At 38.9% G+C, this 23,087-nt stretch overlaps 1 protein-coding gene across 2 annotated transcripts; it reads left to right on the top strand.

Moving 5' to 3' along the window:
- Nucleotides 1–22,454, top strand: gce (germ cell-expressed bHLH-PAS). Of its 2 annotated transcripts, none has more exons than XM_017138881.3 (10): nt 1–292; nt 8,164–8,881; nt 12,771–13,627; nt 17,830–17,993; nt 18,059–18,413; nt 18,536–18,728; nt 18,863–19,094; nt 19,476–20,288; nt 20,720–20,859; nt 21,031–22,454. In XM_017138881.3, the coding sequence occupies exons 3-10, from the start codon at nt 12,780–12,782 to the stop codon at nt 21,160–21,162; spliced, it is 2,877 nt and encodes a 958-aa protein (XP_016994370.2). In that variant the 5' UTR covers nt 1–292; nt 8,164–8,881; nt 12,771–12,779; the 3' UTR covers nt 21,163–22,454. The 2 variants fall into 2 exon arrangements, with proteins under 2 accessions (XP_016994370.2, XP_016994369.2); XM_017138880.3 differs by lacking the exon at nt 1–292 and adding an exon at nt 1,475–1,992.
- The last annotated feature ends 633 nt before the right edge of the window (nt 22,455–23,087 follow it).

Below are 23,087 nucleotides of genomic sequence, written 5' to 3' on the forward strand. Positions count from 1 at the left end.
AGCGAGCGTCCTGGCTGCTGTCCGTCCGTTTCTCTGTCCGTCCGTCCGTCCGTCGCTCCCGACGTCTTGGGCACACTGGGCGCTTTGGACCGGGCCTCATCGACGGCAGTCGGTCGGCATCTGTCCAAGTCCCACGACGCGTCGTCGTCGCTCCGCATCGGCCGTTGCTGCAGTGGAAGCGGCCCATTTTGGCCAAGTGGCGCCTCCGTAGTCCCTAGTCTTATGGCCAGCCGACGTTTCCCAGGCCTCAGGTAGAGGCAAAGGCTCTCCACACCCCGTTTCCAGTTCCTAGGTTAGTGCTCCGGATTTATCGGGCCAAGATATAATATAGTATCCCTATATTCCTCTGTACAACAAACCGAGAGTGTTTTCGTTTTGATTGCGAGTGTTATTTTTTTGAGAGTGCCCCCCCGTTCCTATCTGTGTGTGTGTGAGTGTGCTTAGGTGTTCGTGTGGTGGTGTAGAGAAGCGGCAAGAAGAAGCAGCATTGTGTAAGACGCCAGCGTCAAGTTCATAGACTAAACAGCGACACACAGTCGCGCCTCTGCCCCAAGAAAAAGCTCTCGGTCAGAAGAGCAGAAGAGAGTGCGAGCGGAGAGCCGAGTGGAGTCTCTCTCGGTGGCGGTGCACTGCGAGAAAATCAGGGAAGACCCTTTTTGTTAGCACTCCAAATCGGAAAGGTGTCTTAGAGTGTGCTATGATAAGTGTAGCATATTTTTAGACAGCTTTAAAAGGGATTTCAAACCTTTAGTGATTTCTGCGGTGAATTCGATAGGTGTCGAAAAGTATGCTATGAAAATAAATACACAATTTGGTGAAATCAAAGATTTAAATAACCTTTAGGAAAAGAATTTTTCATTAAAAAAAAACTACCTGAGTTGAGAACTTTATTTTAAAAATATCAAAGCATAGAACTCTGAACCTAAAATTCTGTGGGGCAAGCTAAAATTATTTGATTATTTATTTTCAAGTTTTTTTAAGAGTTAGTTGCTCATAAAATGTGTGTAAAAGTATACGATACATTTTTAATGACAAATTGGATTTTCCCTGAGGCGAAACACAGCATTCTATTTTTCAAAGCCTACTTTTTGGCGTTATTTGTTAAGGTTCCAAATCTCAAGATTTTTCTTTGAGAGTTTTTCCAAATGTACTCACCTTAAACAAACTTTTCTTAGCAAGAATTCTTGCCTATCATTTTTCTCCCCGTGTATTGGGTGAGCATGAACTCGGCGAGGGTTTCCCGGCCGGAAACCTTAGTCAAGGTCTCGACAGCTTTCCAACGCAGGTTGTTGCTGCCCTCTCGCTCGCTCCCGCTGCCGCTCGGCGTTGCGCCGTCCCTGTCGCTCCCGCTCGGCAAGCTTTTATTTTCGGGCAGCTGATTCGCCGCTCGGGCTCTCCGCTGCCGCCGCCGCCGCCGCTGCCGCCGCCGCTGCCTCTGCCGCTGCTCCGCTGGTCTGGCTGATTAGTTTAGTTTGTGATTTCAATATATGTAATTAATTTTTGTTTCTGTAGCGGTTCGGACGGACGCTTCGCGACGTTCGCTTGGTCGCCGCTTCGGTGTTTCGCTGTTCGCTGCTCGCTGTTTCGCCTACCGTCGCCGTTTCTGTTTCTTATTTATTATTATTTTTTATTTTTATTCGCATTCGTATTTGTGTTTTTTTGGCTGTGTACGTGTGAGCGTTTCCTTCTCTTTGGCCTGCCTTTTTCGTGGGCTCCGCCGCTGCTAAAATGCAAAGAACACGCTCGAGAAACGTAAATGGCGCCGCGCTAACGAATGGAATTGGAATATCAAACAGTGCCCCCCAAAGCCCCATATAAAAAAATACAAAAAAAAAAACAACAACAACAACAAAGAGAAGAAATACAACAAGCAACAAACAAACTTCGCTTTTTTTTCGGGTGTGTGCTGTGCCCAGTGTTTGTGCTTTTGTGTAAAAAAAGTTTGAAACAACAAAATAAAAACGCGGTCGAGAAGAATTATTAGAAAAGAAGGTAGTTTGCGGTGACCTTAATGAAATCATACAATGTAGTATTACTTATAAGGGTTTTTCGATTCGGAAACTTTGCCGATTTGTTTGGAAAATATTCTACTAATATTCGAGAAGCCAAGCTAAATTGTTTACAGAGTGTTGTTGAACTAGTCTAGATGTATTTAGTGTTCCGTGTTGGTGTATTTGGCTAGATATGTTGGAGTTTCAGACCACTTATGTTTATGTATTAAACTAAAAATTTGGAATATTCGAGTTATAAAGTTGGAGTGGGGAAACAAAGTCTAAATATTGATGTTGGTATATTGTTGAACTAGTCTTGGTGTATCCAGCATACCAATTTGATGAAAAGTGTTGGAATATTAGAGTTATGGGGTCGGGGCACTAGACTACTAATGTTGGTGAACACTTGTTGTGTGTTGTTGAACTAGTACTTTTGTTGGTTGGTAAATTTAAGAATTGAACTTGGTATTATATGTGTATGCAGAAAGCCTCTATATCTTTGTGCTGAAATCAGCGGCGCGTGCGCGCATTTTTGCGCGATCGAAACCCGAGAACGATTCATTTTTTGTTGACTTGGGAAAAGTTTCGATTTACGAAAAACATTCCCACTGTCTGTGTTTGTCATCCTCCGAAAATCTGCTTAGCCAACATTAACGCTCGCCCAGCCACAAACACACAAACACACAGCCAGTCACAGCGACACAATCAATGAGGCAAGACAAAAAAATTAACATATTAATGAATTTCCAGTTTCTTTTTCGGTTTATTTAATTTTTTATCAAAAACAACAAAAGCAAGCCAGAACGTGAGATTCGAGTCTATCGACTTAGGAATACCCAAAGAATTGCCGGGGAGAATTATAGATATAGCCAAATTCCAGATCTTCGGCTTAATGGGTGTGCGGAGATCAACGGATTTCGGCGTATAAAGATATATGTTCGGTGGGGGCACTTTTGATGGGGCCTTAGCCTCCCTTGAACTGTCCGAGTACACAGCATAAAACAGAAAACAAAAAACGAAAAGCAAAAAAGACATAGAACTGAGCTTTGGATGATGATAATAACAATAAAAGTAAATATAAATAGCCCATCATAGCATCAGACATTTTTTGGCAACAATTTTTCAATGATTTACCAGTTCCGAGTTCCGATCAATAAAAATGTTTTCTGTTTTTTCTTTCCAATTTTTTCTTGTCGGCTGCTTTGCTGTGTTGCTCTCAAGGTTTTCTTTCGCGCTGCCGATGATGATGATTTTTTTGTGTTTTATTTTTATTATTTTCTCTCTGTTACTTTTTGGTTTTTGTTTTGTTTTATGTTTGATAATTAATTTCTACGTTGTGTGCTGATGTTGGCAGTTCAATTGCGTGGAGAGAGGGAAATGTTTTAAATGGGGCTTACTAAATATAAATATGTAGAAGATATAGGTAAGTTTGCTAGGCACTTCTTAGAGACCATAAAATATGTACATGAGCTGGTTTTGGTGTCGTTATTTGTTTTTAATTATCTCCGGGCATATAAAACCATATAACTTGAGTTGTCTGGTTATTTTTTAAAGACAATAAAATATACGGGCAATTTGTTGTAGCAGTTTTTTTGTTGTGTTTTATATTTTAACGAGTTTGTATATGTAAACATATTTATATATTTTTTTTATAATTTGTTTTTCTTGTCGCTTTCATGAAATTTTTTGCTGACGTCGCGTCTAAGAGCGGTCGTCGTTCAGCTGAGCGTCTAACGTCGAACGCCGAGCGGTGAGCGCTGAGCGGGCCAAGCGGTAAAAAACCGAGAGAGCCAAAAAAGCTCACCACAAAAAGGTGGGCGACGGGGGGCTAAGCGGCGGCGCCAGAAAGAGAGGGGTTAAGACGCTCCAAAGCTGCTGCGGAAAAAGGAAAGCCGATTTTGTACTGAAAGCGGACCTAAGCAGCGGCAATTGATAACCTAACCTAGACAATAAAAATGACCGTAAAACGCTGGCGACCCAAAAAAAAAAAAACAAACTGACGTGCTCTCCTTGAGAAGTAGAGAAAAATTAAATGAAATATTTAAATTCTAATTAAATATGTCATATCATCTGACAATCAAATATCATTTGAAAGAAGGGAAAGTTGACTGAGGGGCAAAATACTCTCTAAAATTAAAAAGCAATTTGATAAAAATTATAGCTTCCATCAATTTAAGCGCCAAAAACAATTATAATTTATCATTCAATTCAGAAATAAATGTTTAATGTTTTAAAAAACCGCCTTATAAAATACAATTTTAAATATAAATTCGAAATACATTGTAAATGATCCGCCCATAAATTTAGGGCACATCCAATGTGCCAATAGACTGCCAAAAGACAAGTTTATCGATAAATCGAATCTTAATTGGAGGCGAATTTGGCATGCCTGATTGGAAGGCATACGACTGAGATAGCTTGACGCCATCTTAGGCTGCTATGCTAATTAAATCAATTTGGTTTATATCACCTCCGCTCGCTGCGGTTCACATGGCGTATGTGCAATATTTGAGATTCCACGTTACGCATACGCCCAGTTCACATGTCAAAAGGTCTCTTTTAAAAAGAAGAGGTCTAATATTTCCCGATAACCTTTAATAATAGTATGAAGCTTTTTAATATTGTACCTACCTTAAAGTCTCCATGGGTCAAACTAGTTTTATTTCTTTAACAGATTAGGAATACAAATATAATCAGCTCCAAAGCTGTACATTTTATTGTGAGAGATAGTTATTTGAATTCCTTTTATTTTTTTTCGTCAGAGATTTCTTTACATTTTTTTTAACATTTATTGCCAGCTTTTGCTTCCTTATCGTCTGACAATTTTGTAACTAAACAAATGAGGCAAGAAACTAATATGGTCTAGTTTTTGTGGAGTCTACGATTATATTACCTATGTTATGGAATGTTATGCAAAGTGCACTCGCAAATCTTTGTAGAACGTGCTCCAACGGCCACGTTCTTCCCGTCCTCTCTCTTTCTTCCCGACGCGTTTCTTCTCCCCAATCGCTCTTTCCTCAGCGGCTTCTCTCACTCTTCGAGTGCTCAGCTATTTTTGGTTTTTGCGACAACTTTTTGCCAGCCACCACCTGATGTCGACGTCAGCTTTGGGCCAGGTCGAAACAGCAGACTTTAATTCTTATTTTATCGTTTTTCCTTTTCGAGTAAATCCTAAGCCAAAGAATATTGTACACGATTTTTGTAAAAAATAATAATAATATTCTTTGGCTTAAAAATATTTGTTCTTTAAGTTTTAGTTTCCTTTTTTTGCAAATCCTTTAAATTAAATCCAAAAAAATATATATATTAAAAAAAGTGCGAGTTTAGTTATTATTATTGTCCTCTTTACAACTCAGATAAAATACATATGTAGTGGAAATTAATGATATAGAATTTAATTTTGTTTTAAATAATTCTCATATTTTAATTTTAAAAAGCTATAAAATAAATTTTCATTTTTTGTACTTCTTCTTCTCACCCAAATGGTTTGAAATTCCTCTTAATCGAAGTGGCAAATATTTTGTGTAACCGCAAACCCTAGAAGTAGTGTCAAGTTCAAGTAAATGTATACAAGCACAATCTGATACCTGAAAAATAGAATTATTCATAAATATGTATACGTATGTATATTATAAAAATGATAAGACGGGGGGAGAAATGCCTCACATTCAATGCAGTTCATTCATTATCATACCGAGAATTTTGCCAACATCAAAGGGGCTGGCTGCCTGGGCATATCGTAAATACCATAAGTCAACCAGCCAGCCAAAGTGAAGAAAATCCATCGCCCACCACTGGCAAAGTGATCCTCTCTAATGATCTATTAGCAGGCATTTTTGCTTTTCTTATTTTTTTCATTTTTTTTTTGCTCTATTTATAAATGATTTCCATACAATGGCGCGCAGCGAGACGTATACGTAATATTGCGTATACGCCCCGCGGTTCAAAGCCAATATAACGTGCGCCATTCGATGTAACTTTAACTATTGCAAATGTAAACAAACCGAAAGTGCTGAGGGGCTGAGGGAAGGGAGGGGGTGCCAAGAAGGGGGCGGAACGTCAAACGTCAAAGCAAATTATATAATTTATTTATTTTTTTTACCGCTCACCGGCTCTCTTTTAGATTCTCTCGCTTTTTCCCCCGATCATCCCCTGCACATCCCCCGAGGGCCCAAAGTTCGTTGTCGTTGTCTGGCAAATGGCTTTTCGCCATTTCTGCCGTTCTCTGCTGCTGCTCTTTTTTTCGGCTTTATTTTGACGGAGCACTTGAATTTATTTTTGTTTTATTCTTTTTCTCCTACGTCGCGTCGCTGAAATGCAAATAAAAAATAAAACAAAAAGCAAGTGCAAAAAGTGGGCAAAAAAGATGGGAAAAAGGTTTTTATATTACATTTTAATTTTTTGTTACTTTTGTTTGTGTGTGCTTTGTGCTTTTTTTTTTTTTTGCAATTACGACCCGCTGGCGGGTGATTGACCCAGGCCCCAGACTCGGACCCCAGATCCAGATCCAGACCCATAACCAGATACACAGATAGAGATACAGATACGGCTCCGAAAACCGGAGCCACTGCAGCTTTATGGCGGACGGTTGGGTGGATGGGTGGTTGGTTTGGTGGTGCCCCAGTGGGTGGTGCGTGTGTGCCTCGCACTTGTCAACCGCAGCACAAACAAAAAACCCAGAAAATTGTTTGCAAAGATTTTCTGCGTGCCTGCGATGTCCCTGAAAACTGAGACAAATGAACAGGCGAAATGGGGGAAAGTGGAGCCTACACTGGGAAAAACTGGAAAAATAACAGCAGTTATTGAGACAAAACAAACATTTTTGTATTGTGAATTGCCAAATTAAAATAAAATTTGTTTGTTAATTTTTCAATTTTTTCTTATGATCTTTAAGATCATAATTATTATTGAAAAAAAAATTTTTTTTTTAATTTATTTTTTATTTTTATGAAATACATTTATTCTACCTCTTCGAAATTGGATTTTTCAAAGTTAACCCACTCAGTTTTCACTGTAGCCCACACCCACACGCACGCACACCCAGTGGGAACCTCCGGCGGTGCGTGTGTGTTGGTGCACACGCCCACCTACGTAGAACGGGGGGAATCCTAGGGCCTCAGGATTCCGTTGTCCTTGCTTCACAAACACACATACACACATTTTCGCACTCATATTTGTGTGTGCGTGTGAGCTGTCTGTGTGAGCTTTTTGGGAAAAGTCGGGGACACTCGTAAAGAAGTTTATCTTCTTATATGTATATTTGATTTAGACTGCCAGGCAACACTTGAGTTAAATGCGCACAAATAAATAAATATATCGTATACACACTTTGTGGAGGGAATTTCGGATGGAACTAGAGATGAAAGGTAGGGATAGAAACTAGCCGAGATGAACCAATTAAAGGATGGTTTGATAAGGCCAAAGGAATAAATAAATTTCAAGATCTCCATAATGTACTTTAATGTTTTTCAGTTTTATTAAACACTCATTCTTCACATATAATTTAAATAGGAACCCAGTTTAGATAATAAATTTAAATGAACGTATGTCGAGCTCAGCAAAAATAAGTCAAGTGAAATATCAGTAATGGTGGTTCAACTCGGGTTCAATAATTCCCTTAATTTGCAACCCACCGAACAGTCCCCCCTTCCTTTTTTTCATGGTGGTGCTAACTTTTGTGTCGGCCGTAACCGGTTTATATATTTTCACAAAAAAGCCACAAAAGCCAACGAGATAACAAAAAGTTAAAAACAATAAGAATTTAAGAAGCATTTAGCTTTAGCGGCAGCTGCAGAGCAACAAAGCAACAGGTGACAGCTCGGCATGCCGATCGACAATAATATTAACATTTTCGGTTTCTGTGTCCGATCGCCAGTTAGTGGGAAATAAAAATTCAAATATATAAATTAAAGTATTCATTTAATTAGCAAAAAAGACAACCGCAAAAATAGCGGTCAGAGCAAAAACAAAATTACATTCGAATTCGAGCCATAAAAAACGTGAGGAACAAAGATAAATTAGGTTTAAATTATACTAGCACTTTGGATTTGAAAAGTTAAAAAAGATAATAAATTAAACAAATTTAAACTTGTAAAACGCCAGAATAATCATTTTAAAAAAATGAGTTTTTTATTTAATAGCCCTTCTTCTTTTTTCTCTTCCATTCTTTTAGCAACAACAAATGAACACTTGCTGGAAGCTGAATGGCAAAAAACAACAACAATTAAAGCTACAACAACAAAGTGAAACAAAAACAACAAAATACCTCCAGCTGTACAAATATTGATTGATATTGAACAACTAAAAAAGAGAAATAAATACAGAAATTAAAACCAAAATAATCAGAAAATTAAAACATAGCGAAAACGGAAAAAATATTGAAAATTGTGCTCAATTCCCCAGAATCCCGTCCAACTAAAAAAACTACCAAAAGTGTGTTTGAAAAATGTTTGAAAAAATACTTATGAAAATACCGCTCAAAGGCGAGAGTGTAACAATTAAAATAATAGAAAAATACCAAGTGAACTGAAGTAAAATACTGCAATTTTATATACCGTTATTCTTTTTTTTACCTTATTTTATGCTTGCAAAGTAAAGTACAAAGAATCACAAAGAAAAATAAAAACAAATAACGGCAAAGATAACAAAGCGAATTGCAACTGCAGGACACCAAAAACAACAACGAAGCAAAACAAAGTAATACAAAATAAATAATTCGCCAATACCAATACAGCCAGCAGACAGAGCGAGACGGGTAGAGAAATAAACAAACCGCTCGGCGCAGACGAGTGCGAGTGAAAGGGCGAGCTTGCCGAGAGGAAGAGAGAGAGAGCGAGAGCAAGAGCGAGCGAAAAGCTTCATGCAGAAAAACAAGAAACAGCGCAAAACATGTAAGTGAAATTGATTTTTTTCTTGCCTTTTCGATTGTTATTTTTGTTGTTATTGTTATGGCCAGCATTAGACGTAAATATTTCATGATTGATTTATGGGGGCCCAGAGAAAGCTTACGGTATTACAGTGCCGCAATCACGCAGGTGGCAACCCTAAAAAAGTTGTGATAGTCTCTCATATTTATTAAGATAATATCATAAGCGGGAATGCCTCGAAGAAGCTCGTAACTTTTTTTATTATTTTGGTAATAATCAATATGATAAGCTCATCTTTCTTTAGCTTATTTTGTTTTATTACAGTGGAGGTGGCAACCCTGATTGTTTAGGCTAATTTTAGTTGACAAGCTACCGAATTCTCAAAAAAAAGTTTTACAATGAAAAATTCATTTGTTACCAAAATTTAAACTTCAATTAAAATCCGGTTATGTATTGTTTTTCTTTCCTAGTTTTCAAAGAAATTGCTAGGTCCTAATCTAATCTTAGTAATCTGGCAAAAGATTTGTAGATTATCACCACCACAAAGTTGTTAGCATTCCTAGCCCACTAGTTACGCCAATCGCTTGCATTATCCTTATCGAGTGAATAATAGTTTACCATCGTTTTTATCTGGTCAACGAAAGTCATTCATCAAATGAGTCACGAAGCAATGCAACATTGTGATATTACAATGGTGATTAGGGGGGATTACTAAATAGGTTACATGATAAGGAACTTCTGAAGGCCAACATTAGTAACGCCGTTCTAATGGTAAAAACGCAATGCAATTAAAATTGTAGAATAAAATCTTAAAATATACAGAAAATATGAAAGACTTTGGATCCATAGATCTGAAAATGGCATGCGAACTCCGATAAGTAGATATCACATTCCTAGGCAAAGAAGTAACTGTCAAAACTTGACCTCAACAATCTCGGGGTCTAATCAGCCCGGCGATATCTGCGGTACATACATATGAATATATACATTTGTATTCACGTATACGTATGTATACATATAACACCACCAGCGACGCGAACATTTAACAAAACCGACGGGTTCAACAACAATTTGTGGGTGTCTGGCCATGGTCGTTGAAATTTGTTGGTAGAAAAGCAATCGAGAAGAGCAAACAAGCGACGGTCGGCGGCTTATCAAAAGCAATATTCATGTTTAATATCTGTACAAAGATTATAATTGCCCTACGCCATATGAATATATAAATATATGTGTGCTCGCACACACGATTATATCTAAATTTATATGGCCAGTCGAGGCGTAATGGAGCCGAACTCGAGAAGTTCCCCCATTTTGGGCCTCCCATGGAACTCGGGAACTTGGCAAACTTTATCGATTTGGGGGCCCATAGATTCGAAGGCGTGTCGTGTGCCACTTAACGATTGCCGAAATAGTTGTTCAAGATAAGGGCAATATGCGTCGATTTTTGGTTTTTGCACGATAACAGACCCTAAATCAGGGGCTTTTGTGTGTATACCTAGCAATTCGCATTTAGGATTTAAATTTTAAATGCCATAAATCAAGTTGGAAATAGTCAATTAGCTTGTAACTCTTATCTTGATTTTATTTTTGTGGCCCCACAAATGATAGGGTGTGGAAAGTATAACTATATACCTACAAAAATGAATAATGATTGGAACAAGGGAATAAAAATTCATAGGACAAAAAATCTAAAATTATTTAAATGTCAGTTTATTAGATAATAAATAAATATGGAAAATAGGAGATTTTCTTGCCGCCTTATTAAAATGTTTTTATTGCATTGCGTATGCGCCCTGTTGTACCAACATAAAAATATATATAATATTTAAATAGTTCTGGGGAGAGTGCTATTTATGCCCTAAAAACTAAACCATTTATTCGGTACTGGTAATAAATAAATGAACCGAGAGAAATGGGTCTCAGAGTGCCACTCCACCTTCTTTTTTTCGCCTCCCGCCCACTTGTCGTGTTTCTAGCGCGTTGCGTATACGCCCCATTGCACCGACAGCCAGCAGGCAGCCCGCTGCGACAGCGACAATAGCCGTCTGGCGATTTTGGCAGCAGAATAGCGAATAGCAATTGACATGTCTCCCCATCCCCATCCCCATCCCCCTACCCCTCGTTCTGTCTTTATGACCGCTGTTTACCCGGCACTCGAAAACAATTACAAAACAAATTTGGAAAGGCGGAAAAAAGTGCAACAGCAAAATAAACTAATAAAGGGAAGAAGCGCAAATATTACGGCAATCGTCGATGATAACAACAACTGAAAAAAGAAGAAATGCCTGGATTGCATATTACTTAGTTGTCGAGTGGAGTGGCTGTCGACTTCCTTGTTGACTATTATCAGATTTTGTATTTTTATCATTTTTCTTTTTATTACATGGGCTATTTTTGCTTGTTCAAGGGTATAAAAATAGTGAGCGTAGTCAATTGTTTGATGGTGAAATTTATACAGTTAAAAATAGCATTTAAATATTAAATAAACGATTTTTAAACCGAATATAAGAAAAATATTTGTAATATTAAATTAATTATTACAAATAACCTATTGTCAAGATCTTAAATTGCTAAATCTTCTTTTCTTGCTGTGTATTCAAACCATCATCATTCATAAACGCCTGTTTACGGGTATTTGTCACATCTCTTTCGATAGCAAAATTTCCTCCGATCCATATAAGTGAAATAAATTCGTTTTTAATTGAGCCATTAGCCGTTTTTTCTTTGAAATCGTGATGAATAAATTAAAGATAACATTTCTTTCGGATTAATAGAAATATAAAAAATACCTAAAATGTGTATTCAGCTTAAATTCGATTTAAAGTTCGTTTTTCAAGGATCGAGCACCTTTTCCCACGGCAATGATGATTTCCATAAGAATATATTTAGAAAGCTTCAATTGTCCACAAGGGAAAACAAATAAACAGCTAGCTCGAGGGCAAAGAAATACGAATACGAAATTTATGACTAGAATTCCCCACAATTCCCTCGACCGCCAAATGCGTTTGTCATGTGAATCAGTGGCAAGAATAATATACACACATACGTCGGCCGAAGGAAATGAAGGAAGGAGTAAATATAGTTCAAAGATCTGCCCTGAATAAACGGCTATATGCGTGCGATCCGAGCATCAGGTCCATGGGTGTATAGTATATAGTGTTGGTATTATTTATAGGCGGCACTTGGACAAGATTCGCATATAAATAACGCCGAATATCTTTGGCCCGTTCTTTGACTTCTGCTTTTGTCATTCAACCAGGCAGCGACCCCCCTTCGCCGCCGCCCATGACTCAGCATCGTTTATGGCTTTGAGCGTTTTACGAGTTCGATCATAAAAAATCCCAGGAACGTCGAGTCCAATTGCGCTCATTTCTTGTTCACTATTTGATTCCGTTGCTGGCTATTTTTAATTTTTAAAAAAATACAAACGGCACTGGCAAATGAAACACAATATACGTAATTAAAATATTAAATAGTTTATATAAATTTAAGAATTATATTAAATTGGAGAGAGAAAATTAGGGACATGAAATCAAGGTTATAATCATTAAATGTAATAATAACGAAAATCAAGGCATTAAATAAATAATTTTATGTTAAAATGAAAACTTCAGATGAATTTAGAATGGATAGGAAATATTACACACAGTTTTTTTCTGAAAATATAACCCAGAATAAATTTCAGATGAATTTAGAATGGGCAGGAAATATTACATACAGTTTTTCGGAAAATATTACCCTAAATAAATGATCTAACTACAAGGTTGCAAAGTATTTTTATGTGATCTTTTTTCTAGCAGTGCAGTGACCATTAAATGGGAAAATAATCTATTGGGCAATTAAAACTAGTGCTACCACGAATTCTTATCAGCTGTCAGTGATGCAATGATTTCTCCCTCTCTATTTTTTCCAGCTGGAGAACATGGAGGGTGCCAGTCGCAGCAGGAACTCCTCCACGAGTCAGAGTCAAGGTCAAGGTCAAGGTCGCCAGGGCCAGGACATTGAGGATCTCAAGCAAGACATTCCCTTCTTTGACGAACGAACCCCATCGGCACTCGATGCCGATCTCCTTGTGCTGGGCAAAAGCGAATGCCAAATGGACGATCTGGGTGCCTGGGAGCCCGATGCCGATGCGGATGTGGATGCGGATGCGGAGGCTCCGCTGGAGAGCATAGCCATCCAACCGATCGACCTGGACGAGGACAACTATCCGGATGAGAACGAGAGCTCGGTGCTGGGCAGCGATTATGCGCCCAGCGGGAGTGGCAGTGGTGCGAATAGCTTCTACCAATCGCCCACGCCCTCCTCCTGCGACCTGAAGCTCCGTCCGCCCTCCAATTCCATGTACCACTTCAACTACCGATCGCCGGGCAGTCCGCTGCCCGTCGGAGGATCCAATGCTCGCGCTCTGCATCCGTATGCACATTCCCCGGTTCATCACGGCACCCAGCCGGGCTTCTATCCGAATATGTGGTATCCGAATGCACCCTACGGATCGGGAGGATCCGCAGGCGGAGGAGGCGGCGGAGGAGTCGTGGCCAGTGGAAGGTACATGGGCTACGGTCCCGGGGGGTCGGGAATGCCGGGATCGGGGCCGGGATCCCTGCAAGGAGCATTTCCCGGACACTCGGCCCAACTGCACGCGATGCACCACCAATATCCGCAGCCACATCCGTACGGCCACCATCCGCAGCATCCGCATCATCCGCCACATCCGCACCACCAGCACCCGAACGAGACCATGATGGAGATGTTCCAGCTCTCGAATAGGTGAGTTCTAGAAAAATACAATTTTTATTACAATAACTCTGAGTTATGTAGCCAGTACAATTTTTTTTCATTGATTACCTCCTGAAAAATTGTAATGTACATAAGATCCCATTAAAAAATGTCGTTGAATAATTATAAACTCCCTCTCTTTCTATAAAAATAAAGTTCCAAATAGATACTCCAATTATACAATTATAGATTCAAATGGTTTTGCTTATATTAAGAACAAATTTTGTAAAAAACTAAAAAATGTGTTGCGTCTCTTTTAAAACGTTAATTCTTTTTCCCTTAAAGGGAATTTAAAGCCCCATTACAGAAATATTATCACTCAATAACAATTTAATATTTAGTTTCAAATAAAGCGGTTATTTTTGTATTTTACACAACTCAAGAAAGTAATAACCTATCCATTCCATAAGTATGCACTCTTTTTATATTTTTGGCTACTTGAAAACTGGATATCTTGGCTCTCACATGAAAATATTTGCTTTGAAATGTGAAACTTTGGGGATGTATTAAATCGATGAATGGGGATTTTCGCCGTTGTTTCGTGTGCACCCCTTCGACCCGCTTCACCCCTTCCTTGTGGTGGGCGAAGATCCCACCCACCGAGCTAATGGGGGCAGCATCCCTCGACGGGGGTCGGCCAATTTGCCATTATTCAGAATCAGAATCAGCCACCCCAGTTCCCCAGAGAATGACTTCGCTTCCAGCCTCCAGCTGAGTGTCTGGCCTGATTGAAGATTGCTCCTCCCAATTAGGCGTCATCTTGTGCCACTTGTGGCACCAACTAGGCAACCCCGAGCCACCTAACCACCGAAAACCACTTGATTAGGCCGTGGGTGGTGCTAATATATTTTTATCAACATTTTCTTGATTTATTTTCGTCACCGAGACACCGAGGGACAAACATTTATTCATTCATTCATTCGGCATTCAGTATTCAGTATTCTCAGTTGCCGATTCAGCGGAATCGCCATTCATTGGAGCTGCAGGAGAGCTGCACAAGTCCACCCACCTAGCGCCACCTTTGACCTCATCGCAACCCTCTTCGCTTTCCTTTTTCCCTTGGGAGGCAGTTTGATTGGCAGACCATAAACAGAACACCGCGGTGCATTTCTATTCCCCACTTCCTTATTTACTTGGCCATATGTGTGTATTTTTGCCGTTGCTGTACCGTTACTCTCGGCCATATAATCCGATGCGTTTCGATACGTCATTAGCACGGCTTCAAGGTCGCACTGCATCCGTCGATAGGGTGGATGGATGGGTGGTGGAATGGGGCGGAGGGGGCGCTGGGTGGTGGGTGGAGCCGGCAGCTATCGATACGCGCACTCTTTACATTGTAAGCTCCGGCAGACAAACAGAAAGCGGGAAAGAGACAGACGGCGGAAGCGAGGAAGACGCCAACGGTGCACTGGGAACAAAGCAGGGAGTCTTATTATAAGGAAAACTTTCACAAAAATCTGTTTATTAGTTTACAAAAAAAAAAATATTGGTATTACAATGATTCCACTCTTAATTATTTCTAAAAAACATAACATAAATTTAATTAGTTAGGAAGAAATAAAACCAAAATTAAATTAAAATTAAATTAAATTTAATATCGAAAATATCGTTGCCTACAATCGAAATAATCGATATACAGATTTCATAAACAGTAATAAAATATATTTGATTTATTTGACTATACCTGGAGATATACAACAAATATAAAGGTCTATAACATAATTGTTGAAATATATTAAAAATTAAAATAAATGTTTGTTTTTTAGCTAAATGTTATATTATTTAATTTTTGTACATTTTTGTTTTTAACAAAAAAAACAATCAAAAGATTGAGAAATTATCGAAATCCATCTCTTAATGTTTTCACAATTAAGAAGCAATTGCTTTAATTTTTCAAGTGTAGTTCGGTTCTCCATTCAGCGGCGAATGCAACAAGTTGAGTAAACAAACAATCACACACCAGCGGATAGCAGATATACGTAGGCATACATATATATGCACCAGCGAAATGGCACTTGGAATTGGCTAAAAAGTAGACAGCTCGAGTGGCCAAAACCAACATTCTCTAGCCACTTGGCCAACAGTTGCAACGACAACAATATGACATCAAGTGCAAGGGTGCAGTGCACTGTGCTAACTCAATCAAGGCCAACAAATCGATGTATTGGCAAATTGCAGTCGGTTGAACACGTAGAATACCCTGGAAAGAATTCAGCAAAAATACTGAATAACAATTTAAGTAATTTCCAGAATAAACCATAAATAACAAGGCAAGAAATCAATAGTAATCGACTTTTTCACAGTTTTCTACACAATTTCCATTTCTTGTGGCTCAATTAATTTTTGTTTACGACACTTTTAATAGCTTGTTTTTATTATTGTTAATTTGCAGCTAGTTTTGCATTAATAGGCAAAAATTTAGCTGAATATAACATTTCTAGATTTTAAATAAATAAATAAATAGTCTGCAAAATCAAGAAGCTATATAAATTTAATTTGTTTCCTCTTTTTTTTGCTTTTCTTGAGAAAGGTTAGTTATTATTTAATCTACCATTTTTCGTATCGATCTATTGTTAGAATTTGTAACCCTAATTTAAATAATATCACTTTCAAAATAACTACTATTTTTATATAATTTTTTTGCAAGTATTTGTGTTTTTGTTTACTCGGCTGTTGCGCACTTTCCTTATGCATGAGATGGCCTTTTTTGTTTTCCCCCCCATTTTTCTTCATTTTTTTTCAGCTGTTTGCATTGCTTTTGCCAATTGCAATTGCAATTGCTCCTGCACTTCGTTTCGCACTCGCCAGTGTCTGTGTGTATTTTGCGAACTTGTTTTGCAATTGCGTTTTAAAATAAATTACATCAGTTCGAGGGGTGGTGATTGGGTTGGCAGCAGGGAGTGAGGCAGTTTGAGGGGGCGAGTGGGGGGGATTGGGTTCTAAAACAACATTGTGGCAGCGTACAGCGGTAGCCATTGCTAATCGAACGCAACGATCTCACATTTCCGTATAAATTACTCATGAACCCAACCAAAAGCGGATGGCAAGGGGCTCACCAAAAATAATTAGCCCTAAAAATATTTATTTATTTTTCGAAATTTCATTTAAAACTCAAAACTTAAGGGGAATTTTTAATAAATATATGTAAATGGCGATTTGTTAATAATACACCTTATATTACTATATTTCAAATTTTTTAACAAATTTTGGAGTATATTTTTTCTGTGTCTGGCTTTATGCAATCACAATATAATGTTCAAGACATTTGGCGCCAAGTGAAGCGAACCAAAACCGCTGCGAAACAGAACGTGATCATTGCACTTGAATCGCATCGCATAGAATCGCCCCTCCCCCAATCGCCACCCATGCAAAACTGATAATTATTGACCGACTGAGAAAGGGGCGGAATGGGGGCTGATGTTTGCTTGTAATAGTCTAGCCGGGGCACTATGTAATACTTGTGACTGCGTAACGGCCGAGCAAATGCCCAGTCATGCGCCATCTACATATATTTATTATACGGACGGACAGCTTACGGACAAACAACTCTGGCGAGCTTTCGAGTGCAAGCTACATGGTCTCAAGCAGATAGCTGCGATTGTTATGGAACATCCGTAGCAGAGGTAGTGGGTGACCTTCTGATAGACTTATTTTAACTAAATATAATTAAAATCATCCCAAAGAGAATGTGTAAAATCCTTATTTTTTTTCACTGAACCCCCTTACCAAACAATTTCCTACCTCAACGAACGATCGCTTATCGTTTGGCCCACAGTACTTTACTTTACCATATATATTATTTATCACCCAAGTCCAGTAGCCCGTGCATTGCGCAATTTTACTGTCCACATTAATCACACATTTTAGTCTGAGCATCGCTGGCAATTTGAAAAGGTTCTACAATAATAAATGCAAACTTTTGCTGAGCGGTTGCCAAACTGCATTACCTGCCCCAATGCGAAATTACTTGTGCTCTTTATTAGTCTAGAGACGTTTTATTGTTGTAATTCTGATCTGATACCTCTAAGTTTTATAGAGATAAGTGGAATTTATTTAAAAAGTTTTTCAGGAACTTCAAAAATATGACATTATTTTCTGTTAATAGGTATATATTACAAATAAAAAGTTTTATGTTAGAAATTTTTAAGATATATTTAAAATTATATTAAATACATTTTCTGCCTTTTTTTCAGTGGTCGCGAGGCTCGAAATCGAGCAGAAAAGAATCGGCGGGATAAACTAAACGGATCCATCCAGGAACTTTCCACAATGGTGCCCCATGTGGCGGAGTCACCGCGTCGAGTGGACAAAACAGCTGTCTTGCGGTTCGCAGCCCATGCACTGCGTTTGAAGCACGGTGAGATATAATATAAATATAAATAAATATATATATGTTATGTATCTAATAAATATATCCATTAGCCTTTGGCAACAGCCTGATGCAGCAGCGACCGCAGATCACGGACACCCTGATGGACATGCTGGACAGCTTCTTCCTCACGCTCACCTGCCACGGCCACATCCTGCTGATCTCGGCCAGCATCGAGCAGCACCTGGGCCACTGCCAGTCGGACCTCTACGGCCAGAGCATCATGCAGATCACCCATCCGGAGGACCAGAACATGCTCAAGCAGCAGCTGATCCCCACCGAGCTGGAGAACCTCTTCGACGCCCATGGCGACTCGGATGCGGAGGGTGAGCCCCGCCAGCGGAGCAAATCCGAGGAGGACGCCATCGATCGCAAGTTGCGCGAGGACAGACGCAGCTTTCGAGTGAGGTGGGTGGTGGTCATGTCATCACTTGTAGTATTATTATTATATCACTCCATTTTTTATATCATATAGCATCTTTTCATATGATATTATAATATAATATTAATTTTTGTGGGCTCTTCTTTAGATTGGCTCGTGCGGGTCCCAGATCGGAACCCACCGCCTACGAGGTGGTCAAGATCGATGGCTGCTTTCGACGTAGTGACGAAGCGCCCCGCGGCGTTCAATCCAACCACTTGAGCTCCAATCTGCAGTTAATCCGGAGGACTCGGGGTCGGGACGATGTCATTCCCCTGCACACGATCAGCGGCAATGATATCGTAAGTAGAATCAGGCTTACTCAATAAAAGAAAGTGGTCTTTTCGGAATTGAACAAAATCGTAGCATACTTTTTGACACCTTAAAGCTAATTTTATTTACCTCACCTTTTAATAATCCTTTATTGCTCTTTTAGATTCTGACTGCCTGTGCCCGGATTATCCGTCCGCCGAAGATCGCCAATCGGTTGATTGATGCCAACACGCTGGAGTACAAGACCCGCCACCTAATCGACGGCCGGATCATCGACTGTGACCAAAGGATAGGAATCGTGGCCGGTTACATGACGGATGAGGTGCGCAATCTCAGTCCGTTCACCTTTATGCACAACGACGATGTGCGTTGGGTGATCGTGGCCCTGCGGCAGAGTAAGTGTTGAGATATATAGACTTAAAAAGATCTATTACACTATCGATAATATCGATTATTTAAAAAGATCGATTACACTATCGACAATATCGATTGTTTAAAAAATCGAAAGCACTATCGATAATATCGATTTTTTAAAAATGTTCCAACTTCAAGGTTTTTGTGGAGTTTTAATATTTTTTTAGGAAGAAAAGTCTGTTTGTTTTGGTATTTTGAACGCTAAAGTTTTGCAAAAGACTTTCATTTTAATTTTATTAAAATTTCGATTAATTTTTTTTCTTATCTGATGTTTTTATATCGTTAAAATTTATTTTTTTGTTATCCTAAAAAATTGTTGGGCAATCGAAGTTACCTACTATCCACTATCTTTTTTCCTGCAGTGTACGACTGCAATAGTTCGTATGGCGAGTCCACTTACCGACTGTTCACGCGGAACGGAAACATCATCTACCTGCAATCGAAGGGCTACCTGGAGATCGACAAGGAGACGAACAAGGTGCACTCCTTTGTCTGCGTGAACACGCTGCTCGGCGAGGAGGAGGGCAAGCGGCGGGTGCAGGAGATGAAGAAGAAGTTCTCGGTGATCATCAACACGCAGATACCGCAGTCGACCGTCGATGTGCCGGCTTCCGAGCACCCGGCCCTGCTGGAGAAGGCTGTGCTGCGGCTCATCCAGAACCTGCAGAAGTCCGGGGACGCAGACGGGGGCCACGGCGATGAGGGCGACGAGGACGAGGAGGCGGAGGACGAGGATGACGACGAGGAGGATGACGAGGATCAGGACGATGGGGCGCGCAGCATGTCCGAGTTCGGCGATCCCTACAGCAGCCATCACGCTCGCTCGCATCACAATTCCTCGGCCCTGTCCTCCCATGGGCAAGGTAGCTCCAAGACCCCGCCCCTGGCACTCGTTCCACCCGAAACATCCTCGGTTAAGTCCTCGATTTCGAAGAGCATCAGTGTGGTCAACGTGACGGCGGCCAAGCATCTGCGCGGCGTCCACGGATCGGCGGCCAAATCGCCCTGCCCCCTGGGCAGTTGCACCTGCAGCGAGTCCCATTCGCCCTGCGACTTCTGTCAGGGTCCACCCACGCCCAACCCGCAGGCCATCGGGTCCACCCTAAAGAGGGGCAGCACTGTTCTAGCCGAAACGGAGGAGAAAATCGCCAAGCGGCGCTTTATACCCAGCACTGGTGAGTTTGGGGCAATAAAAACAGTACTAATGGTTAACTGCAGGTTAAATATTTGATAACCTTTGGTAAAATTAAAAACAGTTACTAATCAAGAGATACTATACTCTTGGATATTTTTGGCTTAATAAAATAACTTAGCACTGGTGAGTTTAGGGCAATACAAAGAGCACTTAGTGGTTAACTGCAGGTTAAATATTTGATAACTTTTGGTTAAATTATAAAAAGTTACTAATCAGGAGATAATTTAAGCAATGGAAAATTGTTTTTTTTTTATATATTTTTTTGGTTAATGTGCATCTTTTGGCTTAATGATCAATAACCTCTAGATAGCCATCAAGTGATGGTTAAATGTAGAGAAAGTTTTTTTCTTTGAGTTAAATTGGATAACTGAGATGTATGCTCATATTATTTATTTTCTTATTTCTCCGCAGAGATCGAGCACGTGCTGCACACTTCTCTGGACCAAATCGGACGAAATCTGACCCAACAACTCAATGTGGCCAGGAATTTGCGGGAACAGGGTCAGCGATACGATGTGCCCCATGCCGATCAGCGATTCGATGAGATCATGGTAAGCTAAACATATGAGGATGATGACATTTGGAATACCTATTAAATAAAATTTAATTAAAAATACAAAAGGGTCATAAATAAAGATTCTTTGGTCTTGATTTCAAGAACATTTATTCCCGATTAATGATAACATTTTTCCGATATTATTTTTTTTCCGATCCCATTGCAGCAAGAGCACCACAAACAAACCGAACTGTATGTGAACATCAAGAGCGAGTATGCGGTGCAGTTGCAGAACAAATCAACCGGCAACCGGAAGTCATCGGAGTCGGATCGAAATCAGGAGGAGGACCAGGACTAGAGAGATCGAGAGATAGAGAGAGCGGGATCGGCTCTCGACTGAAGGGTTTCATCGATGTGATAACTACTGTCCTGGCAGCCAGCTCAAGTCCCAAAAAGCATAGTGTCCCAAAAAAGAAAGCATATTAAGTTAGAAGAAGGCCAATTGGCTAACTAATGGTTAATGATTAACCGGCGGTTAACGGGGAAACTGCTGCTGAACAGCTACAGATACAGATACGGATAGATAACCTCTAACCCCAACCTATGAGTGAGCCTGAGACAAACAAACAAAACACACGCACGCACACACACACTCACACACACACTCTGATTGTTCAGTTTGTTGTTTTTAACTCCATGTACCAAGTAAAGAGGACTTTTACATGCATGTAGAGCTAGTTACCAGTGTAAAGTGTAGTTCTTTCCGTTTCCGGTTTCTTTTTTAATGTTAACAAAAATGATTTATTTATTATGTTTTGAAAAAAGTTTTTAAATAGATTTTTTTAATTTTACTATCACTCTTTGTTAAAAGAAAAATTTTAAATTCCCAAAAAGTATAACAAATATTAATATAAAAATCGTTATAATAGCGATAGCGAAAACGGAAACGGAAACAAACGAAGAATAATGATTAGCATAAATGGGAGGATTTAAACAATTATTAGGCTAAATCGTAATATACATTAAATATACTATATATATATACCTATGTACCATACGTTGTGCGTAATGCGCATAGCCCAAACTAAACGTGATAAAAGACTGTTACCAACTACATACAAACACATACTACACACATGGAAACACCCGTAAATCTATAACTAAAGCGTAAACGTAATTCGGTATAGTTGCGTATATGTAATATAAATATATATACCTATATATATATATTAAAATGAAATATTCATGATAGTTAAATAAAATTTACTGTACGAACACTTTTTATAGATGTTTAATGTTGTTATGCTATAAGATAAATCCCGATGAGTCGATGGATTTTGGCCAAGCACGGTGCACAAAACAATTGCAAGTGAGCCAAGTACAATTTACACAAATATATACATACTTAGATGCATATATGGTTCGATGTAAACTAATAAATCGATGTAAAACAAAAGAAAAGAAGATAAAATAAAATTAAATTAAATTAAAGAAAAGAAAACACAAATAAAAACCAGAAAAAGCTTAGGAAAAAATAAGAAAACTCTGTTAAATGTTTGTTATGCATTTGTTTTTTTTTTATCTAAATTAATATTAAACTAATGTATTAGTGAATAAACTTGTGTACCTACATACAAAACAATGATAAAACATTTATGCTGGTGTTTTTATTCTAAATAGTGCAAACGGGAATTAGGAATATTATATATATTTTTTTAAGCTTAGAAAATATTAATATTATCAAAGAACGAATTATTTTTTGTGGAAAATTTGGACCTGGGTTTTTTGTAAAAATGTGAATTTTTGTCTTTTGTTTTTTTTTGGTGTAACTTGGCCAAAAATGGTCCTACACCAAAAATACATACTGTTTTGAACAGATAACCAAATAATAAATAAATCCATGACACTTTCCGGATGATCTTAAAAAAATAACATTTTCCACGATTTTCAATTTTTTTATAAGGGGTTACATCATAATTTTTTGGGAAAAATGGCCAAAAAATAAAATATCCAGGTTTAAATGTCAATTGATTGGAAATTTAATAACGAGTTCAGAAAGGTATGACAATCCATATTTGGATCAATATTTCCACAGTTACGATAAAAAAACGAATTATTTTTGGTAAAAATTTGATTTATTTTCCTTTTTGTTTTGTTGCTGTAAGGACAAGAACAGCCAAAACGGCAACCACGGCAGGAACAGCAAGAGCAACAACAGCAAGAGGAGCAACAACAAGATAATTTAAAAGAAGAACATATAGATCCAAGTAAATATTTCATATT

This window comes from Drosophila takahashii, chromosome X (genome assembly GCF_030179915.1).
Source record: "Drosophila takahashii strain IR98-3 E-12201 chromosome X, DtakHiC1v2, whole genome shotgun sequence".
Taxonomy (NCBI): Eukaryota; Metazoa; Arthropoda; class Insecta; order Diptera; family Drosophilidae; genus Drosophila; species Drosophila takahashii.

Coding starts and splice junctions, on each gene's coding strand:
- gce (XM_017138881.3), top strand. CDS start 12,780: ATGGAGGGTGCCAGTCGCAGCAGGAACTCCTCCACGAGTCAGAGTCAA. Junction 17,994..18,058: donor TGCACTGCGTTTGAAGCACG/GTGAGATATAAT, acceptor TATATCCATTAG/CCTTTGGCAACAGCCTGATG. Junction 20,860..21,030: donor AGCGATTCGATGAGATCATG/GTAAGCTAAACA, acceptor ATCCCATTGCAG/CAAGAGCACCACAAACAAAC.